We start from the raw sequence: 25,995 nt of genomic DNA, 5'->3' as shown, positions 1-25,995 counted from the left end.
TTTTCAGACTTGGAGCATCGCAGGTGGCAGTTTGGGAAACCAGGGAAAAGAGGGGCTGACCCTGTGCTGATGATACAAAGGGACTTGTGTGGCTGAGGGGCAGTGCCTGATCTGGGTCCTCTTCCAGGTTTTACCACCTCTGTTCTGTGACAGTGGCCACAGTGAGCTTTTTATTATTACACCTTTTTTAAGTAAGTGTGAAGCTTTGTGCTGAAGGTCTGAGTGTTCAGCTACACTGCTCTGTCTTGCCAGTCTCAGCTCTTAGCACCCCATGTCCCTCACAGGAATTCAGTCCCTTAAAAGACAGGCGTTACAAACAAGTACTTTATTTATTTATTTAGAGTAAAAAAAAAGGAGCATGGTTACAGTGCTACTGTGGTGGTATACAAAACATTCATCCAGGTTTGCTTCACGTTTACAAAGTGTGCCATATACACAGCATTGATATTCACAGCAACCTTGTCACACCCTCCTGTGAACTTGAATCTTAAAAGGAAAAATACAGAAACTGAGGATTATAACTCAACTTTGCATTTTGGTCAGCCTGGTGACCACATGGTCTGGCCGCCACAAACCTCGCACCCCAGAATGGAATTAAGGTAGGATGAAGAGATCAACTAGATTAGCAGAGTAATGAAATTAAGCTCTCCTCTGAACAGTTCCGTATGGATGGCTCTTGGGTGTTCCCATCGCAAGGCTGGTCTCCTGCCTTCGTGTTCAGTAAGAACGCTGTGGGGCTGGTGCAGTCCTGTGACTCCTGCCGCAGGCTCTCAGCAGCGCATGAATCCTCCTGTGATAAAGTGCTCCAAGGATTCGCATTTGGGTTGATTCAGCCATGGCCTAGGACAGCACAGGGAATTATTCCACTTTCGGCCCCCCAGTGTAGCATAGTTAATGCTACCAAGTGCCCCATATACTGGCAGCATTGCAACAGTGACAGCAATCATCCACCAGCCACTGTGACATTCCTGAGGTCACCACCTGAGTCATGACAGAGCAGCAAGAGCCCCAGGTCCTTCAAGGGCTAAAGACTGAGTTAGCATTAAAAAATAGTGACAGAAAGAATATTCCACCTGACACCAAGTGTCTGGGAACATCTCCAGTGTAAGGTATGAGTTAGAACTGAGTACAGCCAAAGATTAGCACAGACAGAAATTTAAGTGAGAGTATGTATAGAAGGCCCTCCTCCACTATAAGTGTGAATTTGAGCTCTGTGGGCATTGCTACGCACACATACCAACCTCTTCAAGCTGTGAGAAACTACCTTGGATTGACACTTTCAAGGCTCAGCTCCTTCTTGTTAAGATCCCTGCATCTTCGGCAGATGGGACGGGGCTCCAGATGACTACAGCCAAGCTCAAGTTATCCTTGTTTACTTACATGGTGAGGGGGGGCAAAAAGGAGCTTCCTAACCTGGTGTTTCCCAGCAGAAATGTAAACTAGCAGGTACCTCCACGGAGACCCATTTCATTCACCTCTGGTGAATGGGTCAGGGTGAGGAGTGAAAGCTTTGTGCTAAAGGTTCTCCACTGGCATGCAGACAAAGCTGACGTCATTGGCTTTAAAATTCCATTCTTCCAGCAATGATGGAATCCTATGTTAAATAAACTGGCAATGGTATACTGAGTATCTACTGCCTTGAAAGACAAGGAAAATAAACATTAAAGTTGCAATGTTAATGCTCCATGTACTAGAGCTTCTACATGTCTAAAGCATCAAAAACTCAGTCCAGGAAAGTCAAGAGAACTGCTGTTAAGTAACCACCAGGAATTAACCTAATAGTATCATGCTGAACCTATTGGTCAGCCAGACATAAACACTTCAGCAGATCAGAATATTATTATGGTTTCTAAGCCAGTATTGAAGAAATGGTCTTTGATGTACAAGGTTCTGGAAAGTTCTCTCATGTCTTCCACAGTCAGGTGAATTTCTGAGAACAGCACTCACTAATGAACTGGCCAAGACTGCCTGGACAAGGACATGCCACTTCCATCTAAAATGTTTTCTCTACCACAGTGAATCAACCCTCTGCTCAGCTTATAGTGGCAACTGATGTTCTGTTCCCCCCAAACCCCATCAGCGCTGGGAAGGAGGAGGTAAACGCTGCACCAGGTACAGCACCTGGCCCCAAACTGCGCATGTGCTGGGTATCGAGGTTACTCTTTGTTTTACTAGGTGCTATCACAATCTACACTTTCCTTCTCTGCAGACACACTGAAGTAATTTCAATTTTCAATGCATAGCAATAAAAAACTAAACATTTCTTTAATACAGTTCTGGTATCACTTCCAAGGATATTTACAAACAAGGCTATTTTACAGACAGATCTACTTCTGCTGTTCTAGGCTACCATATTAATTATTTGCAGTCAAAGCGCTATCATGCTTAATGCATGAAACACAGAATAGTAAGGACCTGGGTTAATGTTAGCTGAAAAAGATTTGCTCCTACTGAAGGTGAAGGAACATTAAAAAGATATGCATAGTCATTGACTCAAGGAAATTTAAGTACCGATCCACACATGCACTGCTGGAGTCTGATACTGTCACACAGTTCCTTGGTTTCTCAAATAGCTACAGAGCACTTCACACACAATTAGAAGTGTCATGAGAACCACAGACAGGACAACATATCCGAGTGTCCAGGCTGGTACTCTGAAGAATGTAAATACATGAACTTTGGAATATTTGACAACATGGAGTTAACGAGATAAACTGCACCAAATCACTGTACATGGTTTTGAGGTATTCTTCCTCTTAATGCTGCATAGAAGTTGAAAATTATTCTCCTGCTCCCCACAGGCATGAGATATAAAGATGTGGGTTTTTTTCTGATAGGACAGTTAGGAAGCAGAGTAAGTTTCTGGGCTCAGCCATGCTACATCACTGGTGTATTTATGAATCTCTTGATGAGAAGGTCAGGATTATACAAAGAATAGCTTCAACAGATTCCATGACCACCCACTGAAACCTTACCTATTATATGTCAGCCACAGTGGTGGTGGTTGGGTTTGGGGTGTTTGTTGGTTTGTGGGATTTCTACTGCTTTATTAGGAAAACAGAGACCGTCAGCTGAGAGTGATTACTTGTGTGTCATACTTACAAAAAACTCGATTATTGTATGAGGGAGACTCTCAATTTAACTAAAAATAAGATAAATTGGTAATGGTTTTAGTAACTGAGTTACACTGTAAAAGATCATTCCTGTTGGTAGAGGGTTAAGTGAAACAAAAGGCATATATGTTGTCAAAAAGCTAGGAAGTAGTTAGAATTTAGTTCAGGAAAAGAAAGTGGGGCAAGAAACGTAGGAGCATTGGAAATAATGTGTGTGTATATATATATATTAGTGTTTAATCTAATTGCTATTAGTTTAATAATTTTTACGTTTAAAAATTATTCTTGCTCATCCATATTTGACCCAGACAGTCAATATTACCCTTCTGACTGCGATACTGTTACAACAGTTAAGAGGCAGTTACTCTTCTAGACTGTAAGTAAAACTAATGTAACGGCCAATTTATTTCATATGGCCGTAACGGGCATACGCTTCACTCTGCAAGAAATTAGAACCACAAATTATTTTTATAGTTTAATATTCTGCAGCAAGTGCTAGTCCTTGCTAAAAAGCAAGTGAGAGCACTACAAGCTGAAGCCTTCTCTACCCACCAAGAGCATTCAAGAGGCAGCTCCGCTGTTCCCGTCCTGGCTTTTGGGAAGTCACACTGTTGTGAGGCAGAAAGGACAGTTCATGCTGCGTGCTTGACTTCGGTTCCTTTTCAGCAAAAGGAAGCATGTCCAACTGCTGATGCTTCAGTGGGGGAGTGCATTTCCAAACCACTTCATAAACTTGCTCTTTCAGATGTATTCCTGTTTCTGGAGCATGGAATGGGCTCTGGACTCAAGGAGTTTCTAGAACTAGTGATGTTCTATTTACAAGGCTATGGACAATGTCCTTCCCCTCCAGTAACGTCTGATTCCTGTACTCTATATCCTTTGAGACTGAAGGGAGCTTATGCAGTAGAGAAAGTACTTTCAATCTTTACATAGCTTTTCTCTAGAAAACAGGAGAATCACAGAACGTGCAAGGTCCTTGCAGTAACCTCTTGATCCATTCAGGATCTGCAAATAAGAACACAAGTTGTTTAAAGCTGGAGGTGGAGGTGAACGCAGGAATGATGCCCGAGTTGAACAAACTAAGTAGTAATCCTGAAACACTTTGTATATAGTTACCATGCAGGACTGAGAGTTAAGGGGAATACACCTCCATTTCTGTCTTGAAATTTCATGTAATGCCAGTTTAAATTCCTCTTCAGTAGGGGAAAAAAATCAAGGTGAAATACCATGCTGTATCATTACATACTACATACTAATGTAGTGTTCTCATTTTCTTAAATGAATTTAGATCCTTCATATAATGCAGTCCCTGGTTCCTGTTTCTTCATCCCTCTCAAATACAGTGTAATTAAGTTTACAGCCTCTCTATAGAAATTTAAGTTCTGTAGTTGATCCTTAGTGCTGACTGGAATACCCACCTATTATGGGCAGAGAAAAAGTATCACCTACATTTTAAGACAAACTGTTAGAGTACTCCATGATTTATTTAATTTTTTTATTTATTGTTTTTTAAGTTTTTACCAGTCAGGAAGAAAACAATTTTCTTCCACAGTTTGTCCTTCCTCAAACTCTGAAAATGCAAAGCCAACAGGCTGACTGGCTCATTATTGTCTCTGAATGCTGCACTTATGGCAGGTTTGGGACTTAAGCCAAACGGTGCTAACTATTTCTTAACCTGTGCTGGATCAACAGAGCTTGCACTGAAGTAGAATGCCAAAGACCCTCTTGCAGAACTAGATGCTAATATATTCAACTTGAATATAAACTAACTGTTGTAGCGCTCCAGCACAGATTATGTGTTTACCCAGCTCTCATTAAAATGTAGTATTTATGAATTGACTTCTGCAGTCAGTATTTTGTAATTAACATATGCCACTAATGCATGGGCAGCAATGGGATACTGTGAAATGCTGAGTCCTAATACTTCACATGGTAACTGCCTCAAAGAGAAAAAACAATGAAACTAATTCAAGTTGTTTTGCAGATAAGAATTTAGGAATATGTAATCCTGCCCCTTTGGGCCACAGAAAGAGTTTACCTTCTGGGGTTGGATGCCGTGCAATGCTGTCGTGAAGTAAACACCTCCTGTACACCAAACTCTGGCAGGATTGGTAAGTTAGAAAGCACCTGTGAAAGGAGAAGAAGTTTTATCAAGAGGCTTGGGGGTTTATTATGTTTTTGTGACCTGCTCCTATGCCCTCACTTTAAGCTGGGTTCTGTTCCAAATATACCTTGCTTTCTCAGAGTAAGGGAGCCCCATTAAACACAAAAATTAATGATTTATCAATTCAGATACATGAAACTTCACAACTGTACCCAATTACATGTGGCCACCAACGTGAAAAAGGCCAGAAGTCAATATGCTATTGAAAAAAGTTTCATCACTGGCCAAAAAATGTTAGCCATAGTAGAAAAGGTAAAAAGCTTGAGGGTTACTGCACAGGGGAAGACCCATGGTGTCTTTAAGGCAATGACTATTTAGCGAAATTAACACATAAAATCTGTTAGACAAATGTTTTCCTTTGTGACAGACTACTAACTTGCCAAGTCTCCACGGACAAGCACTATGTACCTGATATATCTATATTGGAAGGTTTTCTTTCCTACATGTTCCAGAACTTGTCTGACTTTTCAATGTGGCTGTTTCCAATCTTTTTTTTTGTTAAATAATTTTGTTTTCAAATGCTCAAGTAGCTGGAACAAACCCTCCTTCACGTGCTGTTCCAAAGGATGACTTGGGCTTCAGTTTCCCTCTCCTACTGTCTCCCTGCCCCCATCCTCCCTCTGCTTGAATTAAGAAGTTCATGATCAAAAGCATTTGTTTTAAATATGGTACACTGATAAAAGAACCAAATCCAGTCTACAATGCCCTCCCTTTTCTCAGGAGATGACAGATAACAGCCAGCAAAACCTGCAATTAACTGCAGCATGGATAACAAGCTTCATGACTTTTTACTCCAGCACTAAGAAGTACTTCAGGTTAGCTATATAAGTGTGTTTAAATTATGCAGAGGAGGGCAAAAACTCTTTAAGAACCAATTACCTGAGCCAAATATGTCCATTGGAGCAGACTGCCTGTTTGCGATCGGTGAATGGCAGGATCTCTTTACACAAGCTGCAGTGCTCTGGAAAAGTCTGTTTGTTCATTTTCTTTAAGATATGGCCGATCAGCACCTGGAATACAGAGCAGTCAGCACTGTATACAGCAAAGCTGCCTACTGAAAGGTGGAAATGTCTCTCAGGATACTGTCATTTTAGACTATGGTACAGGATGCAAAGATCTATGTACTTCACTGTATTCAAGGAAACAAAAGCACTAGAAATAGAACACATTGGTAAGTATCAATTTACTCTCATTTTATTGTTATCTCCTAAAGATTTCTGTCCCACAGTAAAGGAATACAGAGTTTAAGAGCAATAGTGTTATGTTAACCTACTTGCAAATTTTAGAAGTACTGGCACCACTTTAGGGGATGCCACTGATCATTACAGCAATGCTTTTTCTCATGATTATCACAATGGATGTGCTAAAAAGATCCTGTTCAGAAATTACCTGGATGCATGTCTTCAGTAGTCATCTCAGAGTATACATAATTTATAGTAGTACATGTATGTGATGGAATTTGTCTCTGACATTTCAATAGCTATAAACAGCATTCCAAGGACCTTTAAAATGTGACAGCAAACTGAATAGCTAAAACAGAATCTGTAAGTCAGCTTTTTAATCGCTATAAAAAAGAAAAATCTTGTTTATGTGGTAAGAAAAGCACCCTCTCCAACCTTCAGTTCACAGTAACTGGATGCTAGAAAAGCGCAGTTCTGCCAGGATACTTCCCTAGTGAATTACTGAGAGCGACACTGTGGCCTGCTTGCTTTTAAGTCCAGGAGAAAGACCACCACGCCACATCAGTAGTGGGAATGTGCTCCCTTCCTCTGTCTTTCTGGACGCAATGTAAGGGTTGGTTTTTAGACTTCAAGTGATTTAAGGACTTAGGTACTGAAAAAAACCTGTTCTCTGCTCATACAAAGAGGTACAGAGATATCTGAGACATTCCTGTCATCAAGTCTTAAGAGCCAGGAGGCTGATGGCAGTGTTCCCACTGAAGCTTCCTTTGTCTGATGCCTATATTCAGAAAACTTCATTGCCCAGTGCAAGGTTCATTTGTCACTTATTTCCTGCCACAAACGCTTACTCTACACACTGCAATAGTCAGGGTACTGTCCCTGCAGTTATGCTTCTATTTTGATAGGGAGTATTGCAAGTTTGGGAGGACTTCCTATCATGGCCGAGCATTCAGTTATGTTCATTTATTGCAGTTCAGTAAATGCAAGCATGCCTGAAGGTTCAGGCCATGTCTGCTGTAACAAAGACCTTCAGTCAGTTTGGTTAACTGGAAGTCCTGCACAAAGTTCTGAATCACTGGGTTCCACTTACAGAACACAATCACTTTCTGAACCCCTTTAACTGATCTTTCTACTGAAGGCTCATGGAGCAATGACAATACCTGATGTATCACCTGAACAATCACAGTATTTTCAATTATAAAGCATTACTGCAACTCTTAAAATTAGAACTGCAGATTTAACTGTCAGGAGGAAATAACTCCCAAGTTTAGTTTTGAGAGATGAGTGATTAAATAAGTTTAGCCATGAAAACAATATCCTTCTCAATTAGTACGTGTTTGTAACCCACCAACAGGGGCATAATAACCATAGCTCTCTTCACTCCGCAAAAACTCAGGCATGCTTACTCTTTACTGTACCTGATGCAAATTCCACCATCTGTATTTACATTCCCTCATACTCCACAATTTCAAGGAATGACAACTTAAGCTGACTGGCAAGGATGACGTGATTACAGTTCTCTTTCCCACCTCAAAGTTGTAATTTAAATTAAGGATATGGAGGGGGGATAAAGAAGTAACTTTTAACACCAAACCCCCAGAGCATAGAGGTGCACTTACTCGTGCTGTTCTGTCATCATAGCCAGCATCGGACATTAAGAAGTCACAGACTCCTCTGGTGGGAATACTGGTGTTTTCTGTAATCCATGTGTGTAGATACACTTCTCCCAACACCCGTTTCATGTGTTCTCGTGTCAAGTGCATTTCTACTGCCTCAATCTGTGCCTGTATTTCAAGAAGCTTTTCTTCCATTGGCTCACGGCCTCCTATGTCACTTGACTGAGGAAGAGAATCATCTGCAGTGTCATCTATGTCCATACCTTTGCCAGTGCCACACAGGCTCTGCCTGCTGGCTTGTTTGGAAGTTCCTTCCTCCTGATCATCCTCAGTGCTGCCCATCCCAGGGGAATCAGATATCAAGATTTTTGTGTCCTCATGTGAAGGTCTCCACATGACCTCTGAGGGAGCTTTCTGCATTGACTGGTACAAAATCCTTAGGAGAAATAGCTTAAGCCGCCAGAAGTAGGTGGAACCACAGCTCTCAATCTTTTTATCCAGTGCTTCCTGTAAGAATTGAGGAATATGCTTATCCTTCAAGATTTTCCAGCGTACAAGGTCTGTCAAGTCCACTTGCCGGAAAAGGTTCTGAACAGAAGATTCCAAGAGCTGGGCAGCTGCCTCCTCAAAAGTCTTAAGGGTGACAAACTGGACTCGGTAGTTTTTGTTAACTGGGTGCAGACCATTAGTCATGCCCTCTGTTGTAATAACTGCCAAGTATGCCCCACACGGGCTAACAGCTATTCCATGAGTCCTGACAGAGCCAAACACTTCCGAGAGCTTAATCAGCTGGTGCTCAAACTTTAAAGCAACGTCTGTGAATATAGGAATGAGCTGCCTTACCTTTCCATCACTGGAGCATGTATACACCGTGCCATTCTGTTTGTCTGCAGTCATGGATACAATTGGCAAAGAATGAAGCCCTGTCACATGGGAATTATGGACATTCAGACCTGCTTTGGATATCAACAGGAGACACCAAAACACATAAGCTCCTCTTGCGGCCACCACTAAGCTACAACTACATTTCTGGTATGGGTGGTAGAGAGGAATACATTTGATACTATGCACTGGTAACTGGTCCATTTCTTGCCATAAGACTACGGGTTGTCTCAGTGTAAAGTAGCCTTTGACTGCTTTTAAATTGACAGGAAGGATCTTAACCGGTCCAAAAGCACTCCCTACAATAAGTCCGCTCATCTTTCGGTTGTTATGTTCATATTCCCACCAAGACAACACACTTGGGGAACAGATTCCAGACTCTATCGTATTGCAAGAAGTAATTGATTCCTTACCCAGAAATGGAAGCTGAAATTGCCAAACTGCAATGTTGCTATTTTCAAACAGTACTGCTAAGAGCACACTGCCGACATCCCGGCATTCGTTGTTGTGCTTGACCTGCTGAGTGGTGCAGATGCCCGACCACTCCATGCGCACTGGAGTCTGCATGCTGTGCCGCCGCTGAAATTCAGGGAAGTCTCCTAACTCCCCCCTGGGAGTGTCAGCCTTGGAAAGTTTGTAAGCGGCTTCATACAAACGCTCCCCATAGATTTCCGTCAGGTCCACCAGCTGCACCCACTGCAGCCTGTTGAGGTTTGCGTGGATGGTCAGTCGATTGTCCATGGTTAAAGCTGCAAGCAGGCACCTCCCGTTGGCGTCACAGCCCAGCGGTGACCAGCTGGAGTACTTGAATCCTCGCATGGGTGGCAAAGACTTCCCCTCGGGATTGAATACTCGATCCAGCATAAAAGTTTGACTAACAGTTGGATCCATTGAATTTGCAAACTTTTCCTTGCATTCGGCTACCTCCTTCTTTGGACCAACCTAGAAGGTAACAGAAAGAATATCTAAGAACAGTCGTAGAGGGAAGACTTTCCTGGAATTAATACCCACTTGAAACAGAGCATTCTCTGTCACAATGTACACTACACTGTTCCAATGGTTAATTAATTGCAGTTTTAAAGATTTAAGCTTAATTTTTGGCCTGAATTCGTAGAGCTTTGACTCTCAACTATTGAACCTTTGTCTGCTGAATCAAAGAGCCTGTTTTCTACTTCTTAAGTGTATATTTAAAGGCCCAAGACAACAGACTTATTTATAATAAGGCACCCAGACTTGCTACCTCTCTGTGCTATGGAGTGTCAGAAGTCCCCCTTGAAGCTCTGCTGCAAAAGTCTTTCAGGGAGATTTCTACTTAAAATTTTGTTTGTCAGCAAAGTGCTGGAGCTCAGGTGATGCTTAGAAAAGAATCCCTGAAATCCACTCGGTAGCGGCTCTAATTCCCCCTTCACGTTACTAGTTTATATATAGGGGCTTTATTCCCCTATGCTTTTAAATCGCACGAGACGCTGCATGTACCGCTGCGAGTTGTGCGCGGGGCAGGAGCATCCCCGGGAGGCGGCTCACCTTGAGCAGACAGGCGGCGGAGGGCGCGGGCACGGCCGTGCGGTGGATGACCATCTCCTGCCCGCCGCTGTGGACGTCGCTGAGCTGCTCCAGCACGGCGATGCTGCGGGCCGTGCTCACCGACACACGGTGGTCCTCCGACCAGGCCAGCGGCTCCAGCCCGCTGACGCCATGCTGCAGCCGCACCGCGGGCTCCCGCCGCACCGCCGTCAGCCGGAACCCGGCGCTCGGAGCTGCGGCCGCCGCCTCCTCGACCAGCGAGTCGAGCCCCAGCGGCGGCTCCTCCTCCCCGGCCGACAGCGAGGGGCTGCCCCCACGCTCCGCCGCCGCCATCTTACCGCCGCCGCTCGGGCTGCCGAGCGCATGCGCCACCGCCGCTGCCGAAGCCCCCGGCCGGCCCGGCTGGGGCTGCCCCGCCGCTGCCTGCATCGCCCCGCGGGCGGCGGGGACGGAGCGTGCCCCGCTGGGCCCCTGCGGGAGGGCGGGCGGCTGAGGCAGGGGCGCTCTGGGACAGTGACCGTCCCCGCTGGGGACCCTCCACCCGCATTTCCTCCATCCCCCTGGGCAGGGCCAGGCCCCAGGGACGGTCCCGGGGCCCTCCGGGAGGCGGTGGGCTATGGCGGCGGGCGGGACGCTGCTCCTCAACCTCAGCCCGGCGTCGCGGGATCGCAGCCGGGTAGGTGCTGCCAGGGCAGGTCGGGGACCCGGCCCGGGACAAGTGACGGCCATCCCTTTACCGGGTGCGGGGAGGCTGCTGCCGGCCGAAGCCGTGGCTGTCGTCAGGAGTGGAGCTGGGGGCACCGGCTGGGGCTGGCCCGGGGAGGCGCGGTCAGGGGGGAAAGAGTCTAAGAAGTTGTTAAATGGAGGTTTTGGCTTTCCCGTTAGGGAGGGGGTTGGTGTCTGCAGAGGGGCCGGCGTGCTGGGCACGGAGACGGGCCGGCCCTGGGTAGTGGTGGTGGGAAACACGAGGTACGAGCTTCTCTGATCCCTTCAGCGGGGCTGCTCTGCTCTTCCCTTGCCTTGCTGGCGGCTTCGGACTGGTATGGTGGCTGCTGAAGCTGTGGGTAACGCTCTTACAGGCTTCTGCCTTATTTAGCGATGCCCTGAAATGCTGCTGGGTGGGGGAAGTCGTGTTTTAGAGTAAACTGCTAATTGTGGGAATGCTGTGAAGGGCAGGAATAGGTGCTTTACATCAGTTTGAAGAAAGATGAGCAAGAATGGGTTACCTAGGTACTTCCATTTTAAAGTTATTGTTATAGTGATTCTGGGTTGTTTTGGTTGTTACTCCGAATTTTTAAATGGTTCTTAAAACACTGTACAAAAGTATGTAAGAGTTAAGTGATTGCCAGGATTTACCCTGGTTATATGAGGCGCTTGGAGGTGGGGCACCACCGCCATCACTTTTGTGATGGTGAATGTTGGAGGAAGGAGGTTGGGGTTTGGTTGGTTGCCAAAAATGTGAAGAAACGAGTGAAACAGTATAGGTCATAGAAGAAAATCAGAGTGTGCAACTAGGAGCAGAGACGAGAGGAAAAAGTGGGGCAGGATTGTGCTGATATTTCACATATTTCAGGAGCTCTGCAATAGTGTCAGGGAGAGGAAAAAAAAGTTCATTGAAGAAGGGCTTGGGGACATTGAAGAGCATTGGGGACCAAAGGAAGTTAAATTTAATTTTCTTTATTGTTCCTGGTGGGATACAGGGAGAGCAAAAGCTGTTTTTAATATGATTGGAAGATCAGTAAAATAAACTCATTGCTGCAGAAGAAGAAATCAAGTGCTCAGAAGTGCTGGGGGTTGGCAGAAGCAGAAGTTGGAGTGAAGCACAGGCCATCCTTCCTGGCCACAGATTGAAGGAAGCCTGCAGGGATGGCTTTAATGTAATCAGGAGATTTGCAGAGCTTTTGAAAGAGATTTTTCAAGTGTGTTTTGGAGAAGCTAGATAAAATCATTTGTAGAGATGAGCACTATATATGACTTAAGATTTGTCTCTGCATTTCAGTGATGTTCAGAAGCCTCAGGCATGCTGGTGAATCTGGTAGAGCAGGAGCTGCCTAGCTGCAAAAATCAAGCTTACTTTCTTCAGTTATGGGGCAGGGGTTCTATCTGTGGGCTAATGTTTGTGTTCATCTTGATACCATGTTGTTAATTCTCAGTTGTTAATGAATTCTTTCTCTCTGGTTTGTTAACATTAAAGCAGTCTGGTGCTCTAAAAAGAAAGCTTCAGTCACCAAATGGAAACCCACCTTTGAAACGTAAACGTAAGCTATCAGTAAACACCTTCAAGAAACCTGCTATAGAGGCTGACATCAGGCAGAAGGGAAGTTCATCACAGAAATCTACTCCTAAAAAGCAGTTGGCTGACAACCGAAATGAAAGCCAGAAAAGCAAACCTTTCATTAAGACATCCAGCCTGTTTAGAAACAACCCTGATATCCCAGAAATTCACAGGTACTTTAGATATATTTATAAATAGTAGGAAAACCCCTTTTCAGTGTCTAGAATTCTTGCCCTTACTTGGGCAAACTACTACACAGACTACTGTTGTATAGTTTTTAACCACATGATGTGCTTTGTTTTATTTTTGTTTGTGTCCCCCTAACACAGAAAAGCAGTGCAGCAGGTACAAGAAAATGTTTTCACTACAGATTCTTTCAGCCAGTTGGACCTCCATCCACATCTGGTGAGTGACAGCAAGGCTGTGTGTCTTGAAACATGATTTTTTGGGTGGGGAGCAGGTTAGGGAGCTAGGAGATGCACCTTTATTCATGGTGATTTGGACAGGCTTGCCAGGACTTTGCCTGATTTCGTTGTGTTCTCTTAGGTCAATATGCTCCCCAGTGTCTTGACCCATCCCTAAAGACACTGTCCCACCCTTCAGTTTCTGCAGTTATAATGCCAAAAAACCCACAGAAAACTATCTGGGAGTGCAGTATTTTGACAAGTCTGATATTTCATGATGTACCGGCAATGGCGTAATTCTGATTAACCAAGAAGTATTTGGAGATCATGGGAACTTTTACATCCAGTTGCCCTCGGACCAGTAATGTAAAGAATCAGTGTCAGTCTTCTGATCTGTCTTGTACTAGAGAAGGTAACAAAAGGAATAGTTTGACAATGAAACCTGTTTACTGCTCTTTATTATCTCTCTAGATCTCCACAATAAAAACCGTCCTAAAGATAAGTAGCATGACCAGGTAAGCAAATTCATATAAACACTTTGCACTTCACTGCTCTATAAAGCCAGTCACTTGTGATTGTTTTGTTATATGTCACTGGTTTGTGAAGTATCTGTTATGCTGTGCCACTTACCATAGGGTTTGTTGCTTTCAAAATCTGGGATGAGAAATAACTTGTAAGTTACACAGCAAGTGAGTTGTCACAGCTGAAGGTGGAACCTTTGAGTCCTGCCTTTGAATTTGGCACTTGAATCATAAAATCATCTTTTTTCAGTTTATCATACCCGATGCCTGCCTGTGGCTTTCCTTAGAAATTACCTCTACTGATGTAGCTACACAGCAGAGATGAATGCATGGAATTTGGGGTAAACAGTCTTGAAACAGACCTGTGTTGCATTCATATTTCCTAACCCGTTTTGTTTGATGCAGTGTTCAGAAGCAAACAATTCCTGTTCTCCTGCAAGGGAAAGATGCTCTAGTGAGATCTCAGACTGGTTCAGGTCAGTATTTAATTGTCAGTCTCCTCCCATATGGCATATTAAACTGGATCCCAAATATAGAACCAAAACCTCATGTTCCCAGTACAGTTCATATAAGTGACAGGCTGGGCAGCCTGGTATGGGACTGCTGTGACACAGACAGATGCTGTGCAAACTTCTGTATCAGCACAGTGCTGGGACTGGCTGTTGCTGTGCAGCTGCCATCCGTTGTACAGGAGCCTGTTCCAAGGCTCATGCTGGAGACACAGAGCCAGGAAACAGCAGAGCTAAACAGTGCGCACTCTCACTACGCAAGCTTAGGTGCTTGCTCTGCAGGAAGCTGTGTCTGGATGTCTCATTTGCTTGGGTGGGTGGGGGTTTTTATTTAGGTAGCTCTTAGTGGGGTACCACCACCTCTCTGTTTTTTAATTTGACTCTTTGGTGAGCTGCCTGTTAATCTTCTGGGAACTTTACACTTAATTAAAACTCTTCTAGACTCTGACCTCAGCTTAAGAATAGTAGGCTGAATGGTACTTTAATTTGCTGTAGTTTACACAAGTTCTATTGATGAAAAATCCTCCAAATTTCTCCCTTTTAAAAAGGTAAAACTCTTGCCTATGGAATTCCACTTGTACAGTCTCTGCAAGGAATGGAATCAAAAATACAGGTAGGTGAAACAGAATAATTGCTCCCAGTTTGGATCATCTGGTTGACCCGAAAAGGCTGCTGCAGATCTGCCATCTCCTGTGCATTTTATGGAAAGAGATCCTGACTTTCCATGCGGGATGAAAAGTTTCCAACCCATCCTGGATTGTTACTTTCTGCAACTTCTACCTACACATTGTTGCTGTGCATCAAACGTGGGAGTATTTATGCAACTCAGAAATACAGGAGTGAAACAATATGTGTATGGACTAAAATGTTGGGTATGACTGTGAGCAGGGAAGAGAAGGCAGTGCAGTATCAATATTTGAAAGACTGTTGATTTCTTTAAAAGGTGGGAGGGGGGAGTACCCCGAACTGCTGTGTGCAAACTTGTACTAAACCCCTTCAAAAGTCATTTGGTTGGCTAACAGCAGTTCGGTGTGGAAGCACTCTGTTTTTCAGTGCTACATTCTTCTTAGTGGACCTTGTATTCTGTTTGCAGCGCAGTGATGGGCCTTACGCACTCATATTAGTCCCAACAAGAGAGGTATGTGGCTTTTCTTCTGATTTTGTCTGTATCAGAGTGTTCGAACACTGATATTTAGTGTGTAGATGTGGGCCCACCAGCGGCTGTCTTAGGAAACGTTGTCTATTCTTTTGCACAGGTCTTGCCCTCACAGAAAGAGCTCTTGCTCTCTGGATGCATATTGTCTTTTTTGTTCAGTGCTATACCAAAGAAGGAAGGAATCTCTGAGTTTTCCTTACGCAGCCAGAAATAATATTGAGTCCTGGAGAAACATTCTAGCTCAGTGCAAGGCAGGGAGAAGCTTGCCTGGCTCACGCAAGGGGAGCAAGCAAAACCAATTAAGTCAGCTTTGTGAATGTGTAGGTTTATACAGAGGTTTCATTTTTAAAGCCCTTTTCAAATCCATAAGTGAATGCTGAAGATGAGGCTTCCCAGAGTTGGTTTCTCCACTGAACTCTTTCTGTTTGATTTATATTATTTGCAATCACAAAGGCAATTTCAGTGGAGGGTATCAACCTTTTATTTATTTTTTTTTGGTATGTCAAGTGATAATAACTTCCATGTGGAGGATTGATTGCAGGTATCTGGTTTGGGGCACAATATTTTATGCAGCCTGCAGTGCAATATCTCAGCTCAGTTCTGTGAAAGGAGAAAGCTCTGAAGCTATTTAAATTTTTACAGCAGCAAACTTACTGCCTCTCTAGGATGCTGTGTGAATACTAAGCATGGGGAAACCGTTCCTGAGCTTGTTTAAAGGATGGTGGGGAGTACTTATGAAGATAATTTGTAATTACAGTTGGTATTACTTTAGTTTTTTATTGAAAGCAGTATCCTTTCTTGAGAGCTTGGCCAATATAATATGTAGCATGTGTAGTCAGAGCATTTATTTATTTTAAAAAGTTTTATATATTTAAAATAATTTACATATTTAAAATAGTTTTACTTCCATAACTAAGCCCTGATCACGTACTCAGTCTGTGAATGAGGTAGGGAGGCATTATTGCCTTTCTCAGTGTTTGCTGCCACAGCAGAAATGGCTGTCAGACAGCACATGAAACCCAAACTAAATGCTTCCTAGCGACTGGACATTAGGTGTGCAAGCTTTTTGTACATCATCTCTGTTCTGCTGACTGGGAAACTGAGAGGTAGGAAGATACAGAGGTGATCACTTTGTGGCTTTTCCTTTTCATAGTGGTTTTCTTCCAGAAATTATGCCATTTTCCCTTCTACTCTTCCTGTGGGGCAAAATCTTGTGTGGCTTCAGCTTATTTTCTCCCTGGGGCATTCACAGAGCCAGAGAAGTCTCTCTTGTCCTGAGAGCTGGCTTGTGGAGCTGAACCAACAGCAAGGTTTCTGAACAAGTCCAAATATGATAAGAGAAGGATTGTGCAAGAGAATAAAATAATAAGGAGCTTCTAAAGGAAAGATTAAGGACATTTTTAGAATTCTGATGATATACATAGAGTTTACAGATTTCTGAGCCAAAAGGGTTCGTAGTCGAACTTTTTCAGAGCTCACTTTCTTTTCTCGATTTCCATAGCTTGCACTCCAGAGTTTTGACACAATGCAGAAGCTACTTAAGGTAAGAACTCAGTGCTCTGTTTTCTTCTTGTTCTTGAGCCTCTTACTGTGAGTTGCAAAGCAATTTCAGTTCTTGTGAATTCAACTGAATGGATAAGGAAATTCAGCATCTGGGAAGATATGTGGTCCTTAAAGATAAATCTGTTTTTCTGTTAGTGCGTGATTTCCCTGTGGTGTGTTTTAAACTGTTACATGAAGAATTAAATGCTTAATTATAGCACCTTTGTTGCACATGTTTTCATAAACAAGTGTAGTTGATTTTCACAGGGTTTTGTTTTTAGAAGTACCCATTATTGTTTCAGTCTGAGTTATGAATGGAAACTCTCACAATGACATGCACCATTTTACTGAAACTAATACTAGACAGATGGGTTTCAGATGGGGAGAACTTGGTGAACAGCTTTGCCAGTTGAATGGCTAGAGAAATTAGAAGGCTATTAAATGATAGTGCTTTCCTTTTAATTGAGGCAGCGTATCTTACCATGAGGTTAGAAGGTATCCAGATCGTTTATCTGATCCATATTCCCAGTCTCTCTTCTGTTTTTAACTTGAAATAATAAGGCAGTTTCCAAGTGGTTTTTTTAGTGCTGGAATTACCAAGTATGATTTTGTTGTGTCATGCTAAAGTTTAAAGTTTAATTTCAGTCTTCTTCCATAGTAATTAGAAGTTGTTACAATGTCTTTCAAAGCGTGAAGTCTGGACTGACCCCCTTTGATTTTTCTTTGTTACATATAACGTGTAGTGACCGTTGAGTCCAGTGTGAACTGCTATAGTGACCCAAAGCAGAAGATTTAGACTTTGGTCTCACTGGGACCTTGGAAGGGCTGGATGACTGGAGGGTTTAGTAGATCGTGTAATTACTGAGAGAGAAAAAGATTGGTTGGGCTGCTCTTGGCACAATTAGTTTAATGCCAACTGCCTGGATCTTGCTTAGGCATCTTCCTTATTTTAAGCCTTAAAAAGAAACTCTTTTTGTAGTAACTATTTTGTTGGAGCATTTCTGGCAAGCAGTGACCCGTGCAAGCTTAAGCCTATTTACCAGTCATGTATCTGTGTGGTCTTTACAAGCTGTGCTCTGCTTCTGTCCTGCACTTCTTCTTGAGTGAGGCAGTGGCAGTACTGTGCTTTGATTATCCCCCCTGTAAATATTGGGCAATATTGGATTCAATGAAGGATTGGACCTCATTAAAGTAAGTGGCAAAAACTCATGCCAGTATCAATGAGACTGATATTTAATGTCCACAGACATGGTGACTGTGTGTGGGTAGGTGTGTGTGTGTATGTAAACTTCATAGGTCCTGTGTTTTCCTGAGATTTCCCTTGGCCACAGGAAAATACTGCTTAAAGGCAAGATGAAGAAATAGCCTTGTAGCTTGTCTTTGAACATTTAGACAACATGGGGAGAAGAAAAAGAAATTTATTATGTGATTGGAAGTGGTGCAAAAATGATTGCATTTCTATCTTCCTAGACAACGTGGGAAGCAAGTTACATGGCTAGAACTAAAGGTGCCATTGATATGTAGCTGTGGGTGAGAGAGAGCATGTGGGCTGTGTTAGATCAAATGAGGCGCACACTGCAGTCAGCCCCAGTCCTTTCTCTTTTTGCTGAGAAACATCATTTTGGGGTTAGGCTCTGTCCCTTATTAAGAAGAATCTATATTGGTGTTGGGTTTTGTTTTTTGTAGCCATTTGCCTGGATTGTGCCTGGAGTGCTAATGGGGGGAGAAAAGAGAAAATCGGAAAAAGCCAGGTAGGAAGCCAAGTTCTTAAATTGTTTTTTGAGTTCTTCTGCTCTACAGTGTTTTATCTGTTGCTCTTCTTTAGAGTGCTTTTCTTACTGTGAGAGAGGATTGTGAGTTTGGATCAAGCTGTGATCCCCCTGGATCTTACACAGACACAGTGACTGGGTCAGCAGGAAGTATTCACTTCCCACAGTTAGATCTATTTCTAAAATGTTGATGAGCCTTCTGAGAAGATGATCTCTTGTGTCAGTGCTTTTTTTTCCTCTTCTGACAAACACCTGTATTTGCTTACCACCGAGTGCTGTCTACAGTATTTGTTATGGGGGAAATTGCTTTCTGGAAAAGAGATTTCCTGGTGTTAAAAATCTTTCTTTTTTCCCTTTGACAGAATTGAAGTGTAAGCTGGTAATCCAAAATGGAATTTTAATTTCTCTGCGTATAACCATACACAAAAAGAAGTTTACTCTTGACAGTAAAAGAAGTTTACTCTTGACAGTAAGAGCAGCACTCAATTAGAAAAGAAAACCTAGCTTGGGTGGTTTGGATTTTTTAGTAGTATTAGTATTTCTTCTACCTTGTCCTCAGTATGCCTCTGAGTATTGATGATGATCAAGGATAGGATTTAGCTGTGCAATAAATTCAAGTTTTAATCAGTGAGAAGGTACCATCCCTGCTAATTCGATGCTATAGCCGTAACGTTTTCCTCTGTAGGTTCCAGTTCCTCACTCCAGGTTCCTATTCCAGAGTTACTGCTAACCTGTATGTTTTCTTTTCCTTTCTTTTTTCCTGTTTATTTTTTTGGGGTGTTTTCTGTTTTGTTTTGGTGTTTTGTTTGGGGTTGTTTTGTGTGTATGTGGGTTTTATTTTGTTTTTAATCTAAACAGATTACGAAAAGGAATAAATATCCTCATTTCAACTCCTGGTCGCCTGGTTGATCACATCAAGTCCACAGAATGTATTCATTTCCGTCGCACTCAGTGGCTGATTATTGATGAAGCAGACAGGTAAACTTCCAAGGGTTTAGATGTGGAAAATAACTGTGGTACCCTCTGCATCATAACTCACTAAATATAAACAAAAAATAATAATGAGAGATCTTAAACCATTCATGCTCAGTGGCCTCAGCCAAGCACCAGGTGGCTGGGATTATCAAGAAATGTCCCCTTTGGACAGATTATTGTACAATTATTCATTGCAGAGATTCAGTGTCTTCTGACCCTGGCAAAAGTTGAAGATGGAACACGAAACTAGATGGGCCGAGGATCTGATCAGTTCTAGTACTTCCATTCTTCCTAATTGGCTCATGTAGTATGAAGACTTTCCCCTCATTCCTTCCAACAACATCTTTCGTCACCTCTGCTGGTTTTGTAGGATCCTGGACCTGGGCTTTGAGAAGGATGTAACTGTGATACTCAATGCTTTAAATGCCGAGAGGGAGACGCGTCAGAATGTCCTGCTCTCAGCCACCCTCACGGAAGGTAGGGTATAGGTTGATGGTGTCTCTTTTAGCTCAATAATGCACAGGAAACTACAAAACAGTTGAGTCTGATTATATTACAGCCCAGTCTGATGCACTTCGCAGAACTGGAATAGTGTTTGCTGATTTCTTTGGGCTTATGACACTTGTCCTTTGTTAGTGGAATTTTTGTCAGTGTATATATACTTATTTAGTCCTCATACATGTCTCTGAAATTCCAGATCAAATTCACCATGAACCTGGGAAGCACTGGTTTGTTTCTTTGCTTTACAAAGATAGAATTAAGGCAAAAAGCTGATGACAGGACAGCCAAGTGTGACTTGCTCAGTGCCATGCAAGAAGTCAGTTACTGAGGCAGGGAATGAGCCAGGCCTCCTGGCTCCTGCACTTCTGATAGTGTGAAGGTGTGTTGGGTTTTTTTCCACACACACTGTTAGAAAGCAGGACTGCCAAACACTCTCTATCTGGTCAAGACCTTTACATAATGTAAAATGGCCCAGCTGGCTGAAGTAGCAGCTTGCGGTGCTTTTGGCGAAGTCCACAGCATCTAAGCCTGGCTAAGCTCTGGAAAGTCAGACGTTTGCAGGGGTGTTCTGTCAATGTCTGAGCCTCATTAGCTCCTTGGTTTTTGCTGCTTTTCACTTGGAATTGTGTTAGTTGGGTTTTTTATGTGACTATTTCATCACCCTTCCCAGCAGCACCCCAGACTGGCCCTCATGTGTTTTTCATCTTCTATGATTTAGGAGTAACACGGCTGGCTGATATCAGTTTGAATGATCCCATCAGTATTTCCATAGCAGATGAAACCCAGATCAGACCAGCATCACAAATGGATGGACAAGGCAGTGGTTCATCAAACTGCATGGAGCAGGAAAACTTTGCTGTTCCAGAGAAGCTCAAGCAATATGTCATGGTGGTCCCCAGCAAACTGAGGCTTGTCACGTTAGCAGCTTTTATCCTTGAGAAATGCAAGGTGAGTCTCTGTTTGCATTTATATTACTAAGTAGCCCTTTGCCCTTTCCAACTCCTTTATCTGTTACTCTGTCAAGGATAGATCTAGGGCTTTGAAGTACATCCAGTGTACAGGCAGCCACAAGAGAGCTGAGGTGCTATTGTGTCTTTCATGCCGCCAAGTGAGATACTTGTGCAGCATGTACTCGTACTCCTTTTGTGGGCTCAGTATTTGGTGTCAAACTCTGTTATCCTTTCATGGATAATCATATCTCTGGAAGTGGAAGTCACCTAAATCTTATAGTGATCACGGAATTGAGAGAGACCTATAGAAATGGTTATGTGCAATTTTCTTGGTTTTCTCACAGTTTGAAGAACACCACAAGATGATCATCTTTTTCTCCAGCTGTGAACAAGTGGAATTCTACTATGAGCTCCTCTTAAAGGTCCTTTTGGGCGGGCTGGAGTCAGAACAACCTGAACATTCATCTCTCTCTTCTGCACGCTTACAGTTTCTACGACTGCATGGCAATATGGAACAGGAAGTAAGCATTTTCAGAATGTCAGGATACACTGTTTTATTCCTTATTCCCTTTGATTTATTATTTTGTGGAGGAGGGCAGAAGAGAGGACAGAGAGTCATTTCACCTCTAGGGGCCTCACTCTTCCATCTGCTAATGAGAATAAGAATATTGTCCCGCTTCTGGAAAGTAGCTTGGTAGCTATATCTGAAAAACACAGCTGAAGAGGCAAGAGGTGTTATTTCAGCAGGCTGAGAAACCGTTCTGTATTCCCAGTGGGTGCACTAAACCATTTATGTATCTATGGTTCTCTCTTGTGCAGTCAAGACAGGCTTTTAATGCCAAAGGAAAACCTCATCCAAGCTCTGAAACATAACTACTGAGTAAGTTGCCCCATTAGATGAGGATGGAGCAGTTTGGCTTTCATTTTGGTGTGCTTGACACGCTGCTCTTCCCTGGGATGAAATAATAGCAATTAACAGCAATTGCCCCAAAATAAGTCTAGGTTTGGCTGGATAGACTTGGGTGATGAGATTCAAGCTTGCTACAGACAGCTGAAAGGCCAGGAAAAGAGTGTCAAATGAACTGGTGCTGCAGCATTTCAGTAGCTGAGGGACCTCCCTTGAAAGTTCAGGCCCTGATCCTGTCCTTGATCTGTGATGGAGAGACTTACTGCTTTACTATGAGCTGCACAGCAGAGATCACAAATGAATAGAGCAATTCTGATGAAGCAAGAGGTGAAGAGCCATTGTTTTTTCTCACTCATTCCCATCCTGTGGAGACCAGAAACATGTGCTTTGCTGTCCCTGCAGTCTGGCCTTTCCTCAACCTGCCTGCCTGAGCAAGTGAGCAGGCCTGGTCTGGCCCAACTCTACCCTGACCAGCTGTTAAGCCAACAGAACACCACTAAGTAGCTGGCACCAGGGGAAGGGTTTTGCCTTTTTAGTACCCAGTGTGTAATTAGTGCTCGATGTCTTCAAATTAAGAGCATTAATGGAGCTAAATTGTGGATCCCATATGGTACTGCTGAGCACGGCTGCTGTCATTGTCAACAAGATACAGCGTGCTCTCTTCTTTAATTTTTGTCAGCAGAGGATTCAGTGTGTCAGCAAGGCCCAAGTTTCTCTTCCTTCCTGGAACAGTACCCCTAGCTGGGAGTCAAATATGTAAGGTTCCTTCTATATCATCAACATAACAGGACGTTCACTTAATCTCTAGAACTCTGAGGTGGAAGGCTTTTGAAGCTTGGGAACAAGGATACTTCAGAAGGAGGAAGCAAAAGGCATAGGAAGGAAATGGGTATGGTGTTTCTGAGGCCAGAGACAGCCTGAGCTCTGAAAAGGGAATGAGTAAATGGAATTGGATCAAAGGAGTGTGTGTGTGTGGTTATTTCTCATAGCTAAGGAGAGGGAGTGGAGGTGGATAGGTGGTACTGGCAAATGAAGACCACGTGCCACTGAGTTATTAGTGCTCAGAAATTGTCTTGTGTGATAGTAAATATGGTTATGTAATGTGATGTAAGGAACAACCTTCATCCCGGTGTCAGCAGCACCACTGGTGGCCCTCGCCAGCATGAGGTCATTTCCTGTGGGAAGGCCATGGGAGGGTGTCCTGGGAGCTCTGTGGCAGCTGCCTGCAGGCCCCAGGAGTCCTGCCTCCCTGCCCCCTTGGGCAGGGGTTTTTAGCCAAGATCTCCTCCCTCCTGCCCTGTTACTTTGAAGACTTATCCCACAACAGTTCACGTGAGGAATTGTGCACCTGAGCATCCCCAATACTTAATAATTACTCAGACAGTCCAGTGACTGTCTGCATGCCTCATTGGGCACATGATGAAGCTGATCTCTTGTGATGTGATTATATCACTGTGTCAACCAAGTGGGTTTATCCTGCCCATCTTGTGACTGGACAGACAAGATGTCCAGCTTTTTCTTGCATTCACAAAAGCATGTGCTGCCCATAAGGTATGCCAGTACTTCTGTTGCTGCTGCCTAATCTTTTGTGGATCCTCTCTCCATGTAAAACAGTTACTGCTTTCTAACATATATGGGCCATGCTTCTGTGCAAACCCTGGAGGTGTTGGCTGCTTTGATTTGAATAAAGGCATTCAGGCTTGCCCCAGAGGCTTTGCCTTCCTACTCAGGACCACACCTGTATGCCATAGATATATTTTTTCCATATGCAGAAACAGTCTGACTGGAACTAGTGTAGTCAATAGCTTCTGAAGCTGTACATGATCTAGTGAACAAGGCATAGTTGTTAAATTGTTACATTAACTAATTTGCTTTATGTTTGATTGTAATGTGCATAAGCACTCTTTCATTTTTCTGAATCAATTCTCTAGGAAAGAACAGAGGTCTTCCAGGAGTTCCTAAAATCCAAGACCGGCATCTTGCTTTGCACTGTAAGTAACTTGGAGTCCCTTTGCAACTCCACACTAATGGGCCTGTCTGATACCTAATGGTAGAACAGAGGATTTGGCACTGAGCTCTAATTCCAGCTCGCTGTCTGACCTTGAGGAAAGTCATCTCCTTTTTCTGCATCTCACATGTTAAATAAGGACCAGTGCCCTCTTTGCAGACATTTACATGATCTTTTGCTGCAAGGTACCACATACAGATAAAGTGTATGTCTATTACAAGAGGCCTCTAAGTATTTTGCATGGTCTTATGTCTGGAAAAATCTGATCATTTGGAGCTGGAAACTTGCCCTCTACATACAGTCAGTAGAATGCAATCCTAATTTGTAGTATGCCCCAGAACTGCCAGGTAAATTGGATGTAATGTGATATTTCCCATCTTAATGACTACCCCAAGGTTAAAAACAAAAACCTGCAGGGATGGAAGGGAAGCCCAACCTGAGAATGGTGTCACTAGGAATGCACATGCTCCGCTGCTCTCCGTGCTTTGCCCTTCAAGCTTCCTTCAAGGGTGCTGAGGGAGAAATTCTTGTCCTCTACTGAAGTTTGCTGGCACCCTTGTGCTGTGGTGGCACCTTCCTCTTCTCGTTTCTGACCTGTCGGTGCCACAGCTAGCCTGCTGCAGTGGTGCAGAAGGCTGCACGATTTGCTCTCTAATAGTGGCAGCTGTTGATCTGAAAATGTGTGAATCTTGGCGATTTCTACCCACAGCAAACTTGTAAATTACAGCGATCGGGAGTAATTAGAGCTGAGAAACCCTCTCCAGCTCTGAAATGACTCCTCTTCTTGCAGCAGATTATTCTTAAAGGAAACTAGTTGCCATTTTTTTTTCAGAGAGTGGGGGCTGAATTTCATCTTTCTAATAGCCCGAGTTCAAACTAGGGCTGCCGTGTGTGCAGGAGTGTTCGGTTTAGTGTTGCCAAATTATGTGTTGTATCACCTGTAAAATTGTTATGTACTGGTCTTTGTCCTGCTTGTGTGTGCAGCCTTTCAGTGACGTAATCAAGGTCAAAATGCATCTTTGCAATGCGTAAGTGTATCTATAGCTTGGTTTACCTGTGTACAGAGGTAATACGTGGTGTCTTAACTGAGGAGGATAGCATAGGTTAAATCACTCGGTGGTGTAGCTTAAGTGTTTTGAAGATAAAAAGTGTTTGGTAAATTCTAAATAATACTTTGTTATGCTTCATGTACATGCTGTCTGTAACTGAGAAATTTCAGGGAAATGTCTTGTTAAACTGAAATTTCATTTACACATTTGGAAAGACAGTGAATGCTCAATTTTAGACAAAGAGAACATGGAATCATTGCAGTCACTGGGATATCAGTTCCTGGGTGAGACTGTTCAAAAGGGAAATGCAGCCTGTGACAGGAAGAATCTGCCAGGAAATGTACAGCTGTCGACAAGGTAGGAGGAAGAATAAGTTGGATAAAGAAATAGAGTGGGTGGGATCCCCATCTTGAGATGCTGGAGATGTGGTTTGATTTCCTACCATGCCACAGACTCTGTGCAAGTGAATATGGATTTGTGATGACAAGGCAAGTAGCCACATGTCAGCTGAGCAGCAATAGTTGTGTGTTTGCTCCTGACCTATTATAAATGGGAGGTAATGTGAGTTAACCTAGATTGCCATGAAGAGGGTAGTGTAAAGTAATGCATTTATCGTAACCCTCCTTCGTTTCCATCTAAGCTACTTTGCATTTACTGCAAGGCAGGGATGCAAATCCTGACAGTTATGGTTACTGTGGCTCAGCTGGCACATGGTTAGCACGTTAAGCACAGTAAGTTGTGTCTGAGTCCAAAATCTCTCTGTGCTTCAGCTCCCCATCTGTAAAATGGGGATAGTAGCACTTTTCTATCTTACAGAGATGTTGGGAGGACAAATGCATTGAAACCAGGAGGTGGCCTGTTACCACAGTAATGGGGACCATATGGACACCTTAATATAGAGATACACTTTGCACTAGTCCCACATTACAGGTGCCTCCCCAACGCAGAT

General features: G+C 43.4%; 2 protein-coding genes across 4 annotated transcripts in view; one reads left to right on the top strand and one right to left on the bottom strand.

Annotated features, from left to right (window-relative positions):
• Positions 1-310: 310 nt before the first annotated feature.
• GTF3C4 (general transcription factor IIIC subunit 4) lies at positions 311-10,844 on the bottom strand. 3 transcript variants are annotated; one of them, XR_008971235.1, is made up of 6 exons: positions 10,481-10,844; positions 8,078-9,898; positions 6,157-6,287; positions 5,152-5,240; positions 3,666-4,118; positions 311-840 (listed from the first exon to the last, which is right to left on the bottom strand). XR_008971235.1 is itself a non-coding variant. In XM_057401593.1 (5 exons), exons 1-5 carry the CDS (start codon positions 10,811-10,813, stop codon positions 4,054-4,056), a joined length of 2,439 nt encoding a protein of 812 aa, XP_057257576.1. In that variant the 5' UTR covers positions 10,814-10,844; the 3' UTR covers positions 2,247-4,053. The 3 variants fall into 3 exon arrangements, 1 of the variants encoding a protein (XP_057257576.1); XR_008971236.1 differs by lacking the exon at positions 311-840 and adding an exon at positions 2,247-3,552; XM_057401593.1 differs by lacking the exon at positions 311-840 and having other exon boundaries at positions 2,247-4,118.
• Positions 10,845-11,507: 663 nt separating this feature from the next.
• The window catches only part of DDX31 (DEAD-box helicase 31), a 48,369-nt gene continuing 33,881 nt past the window's right edge, over positions 11,508-25,995 (top strand). Inside the window, exons 1-14 of the mRNA XM_057401594.1 lie at positions 11,508-11,540; positions 12,678-12,928; positions 13,085-13,160; positions 13,631-13,674; positions 14,086-14,156; positions 14,738-14,802; positions 15,283-15,327; positions 16,847-16,888; positions 18,574-18,638; positions 19,515-19,634; positions 20,002-20,108; positions 20,851-21,080; positions 21,427-21,603; positions 23,921-23,980. Coding sequence (XP_057257577.1) covers positions 11,523-11,540; positions 12,678-12,928; positions 13,085-13,160; positions 13,631-13,674; positions 14,086-14,156; positions 14,738-14,802; positions 15,283-15,327; positions 16,847-16,888; positions 18,574-18,638; positions 19,515-19,634; positions 20,002-20,108; positions 20,851-21,080; positions 21,427-21,603; positions 23,921-23,980 — 1,371 coding nt within the window. The 5' untranslated portion in view covers positions 11,508-11,522. The remainder of the gene's footprint in view (positions 11,541-12,677; positions 12,929-13,084; positions 13,161-13,630; positions 13,675-14,085; positions 14,157-14,737; positions 14,803-15,282; positions 15,328-16,846; positions 16,889-18,573; positions 18,639-19,514; positions 19,635-20,001; positions 20,109-20,850; positions 21,081-21,426; positions 21,604-23,920; positions 23,981-25,995) is intronic.

This window comes from Pezoporus wallicus, unplaced genomic scaffold (genome assembly GCF_028554395.1).
Source record: "Pezoporus wallicus isolate ANWC-B61680 ecotype Strahan unplaced genomic scaffold, APGP_CSIRO_Pwel_v1 contig_8013, whole genome shotgun sequence".
Lineage (NCBI taxonomy): Eukaryota > Metazoa > Chordata > Aves > Psittaciformes > Psittacidae > Pezoporus > Pezoporus wallicus.
Note: the sequence above shows the minus strand (reverse complement) of the source record. Positions and strands in the feature narration are given on the sequence as shown.

Excerpts from the sequence above, each read along its gene's own strand:
- GTF3C4 (XM_057401593.1), bottom strand. The coding sequence starts at position 10,813 with ATGGCGGCGGCGGAGCGTGGGGGCAGCCCCTCGCTGTCGGCCGGGGAG. Across the intron at positions 9,899-10,480 it reads CCGCCGCCTGTCTGCTCAAG|GTTGGTCCAAAGAAGGAGGT; the intron begins GTGAGCCGCCTC and ends GTTACCTTCTAG. Across the intron at positions 4,119-5,151 it reads ACGGCATCCAACCCCAGAAG|ATCCTGAATGGATCAAGAGG; the intron begins GTAAACTCTTTC and ends TCTTATTTGCAG.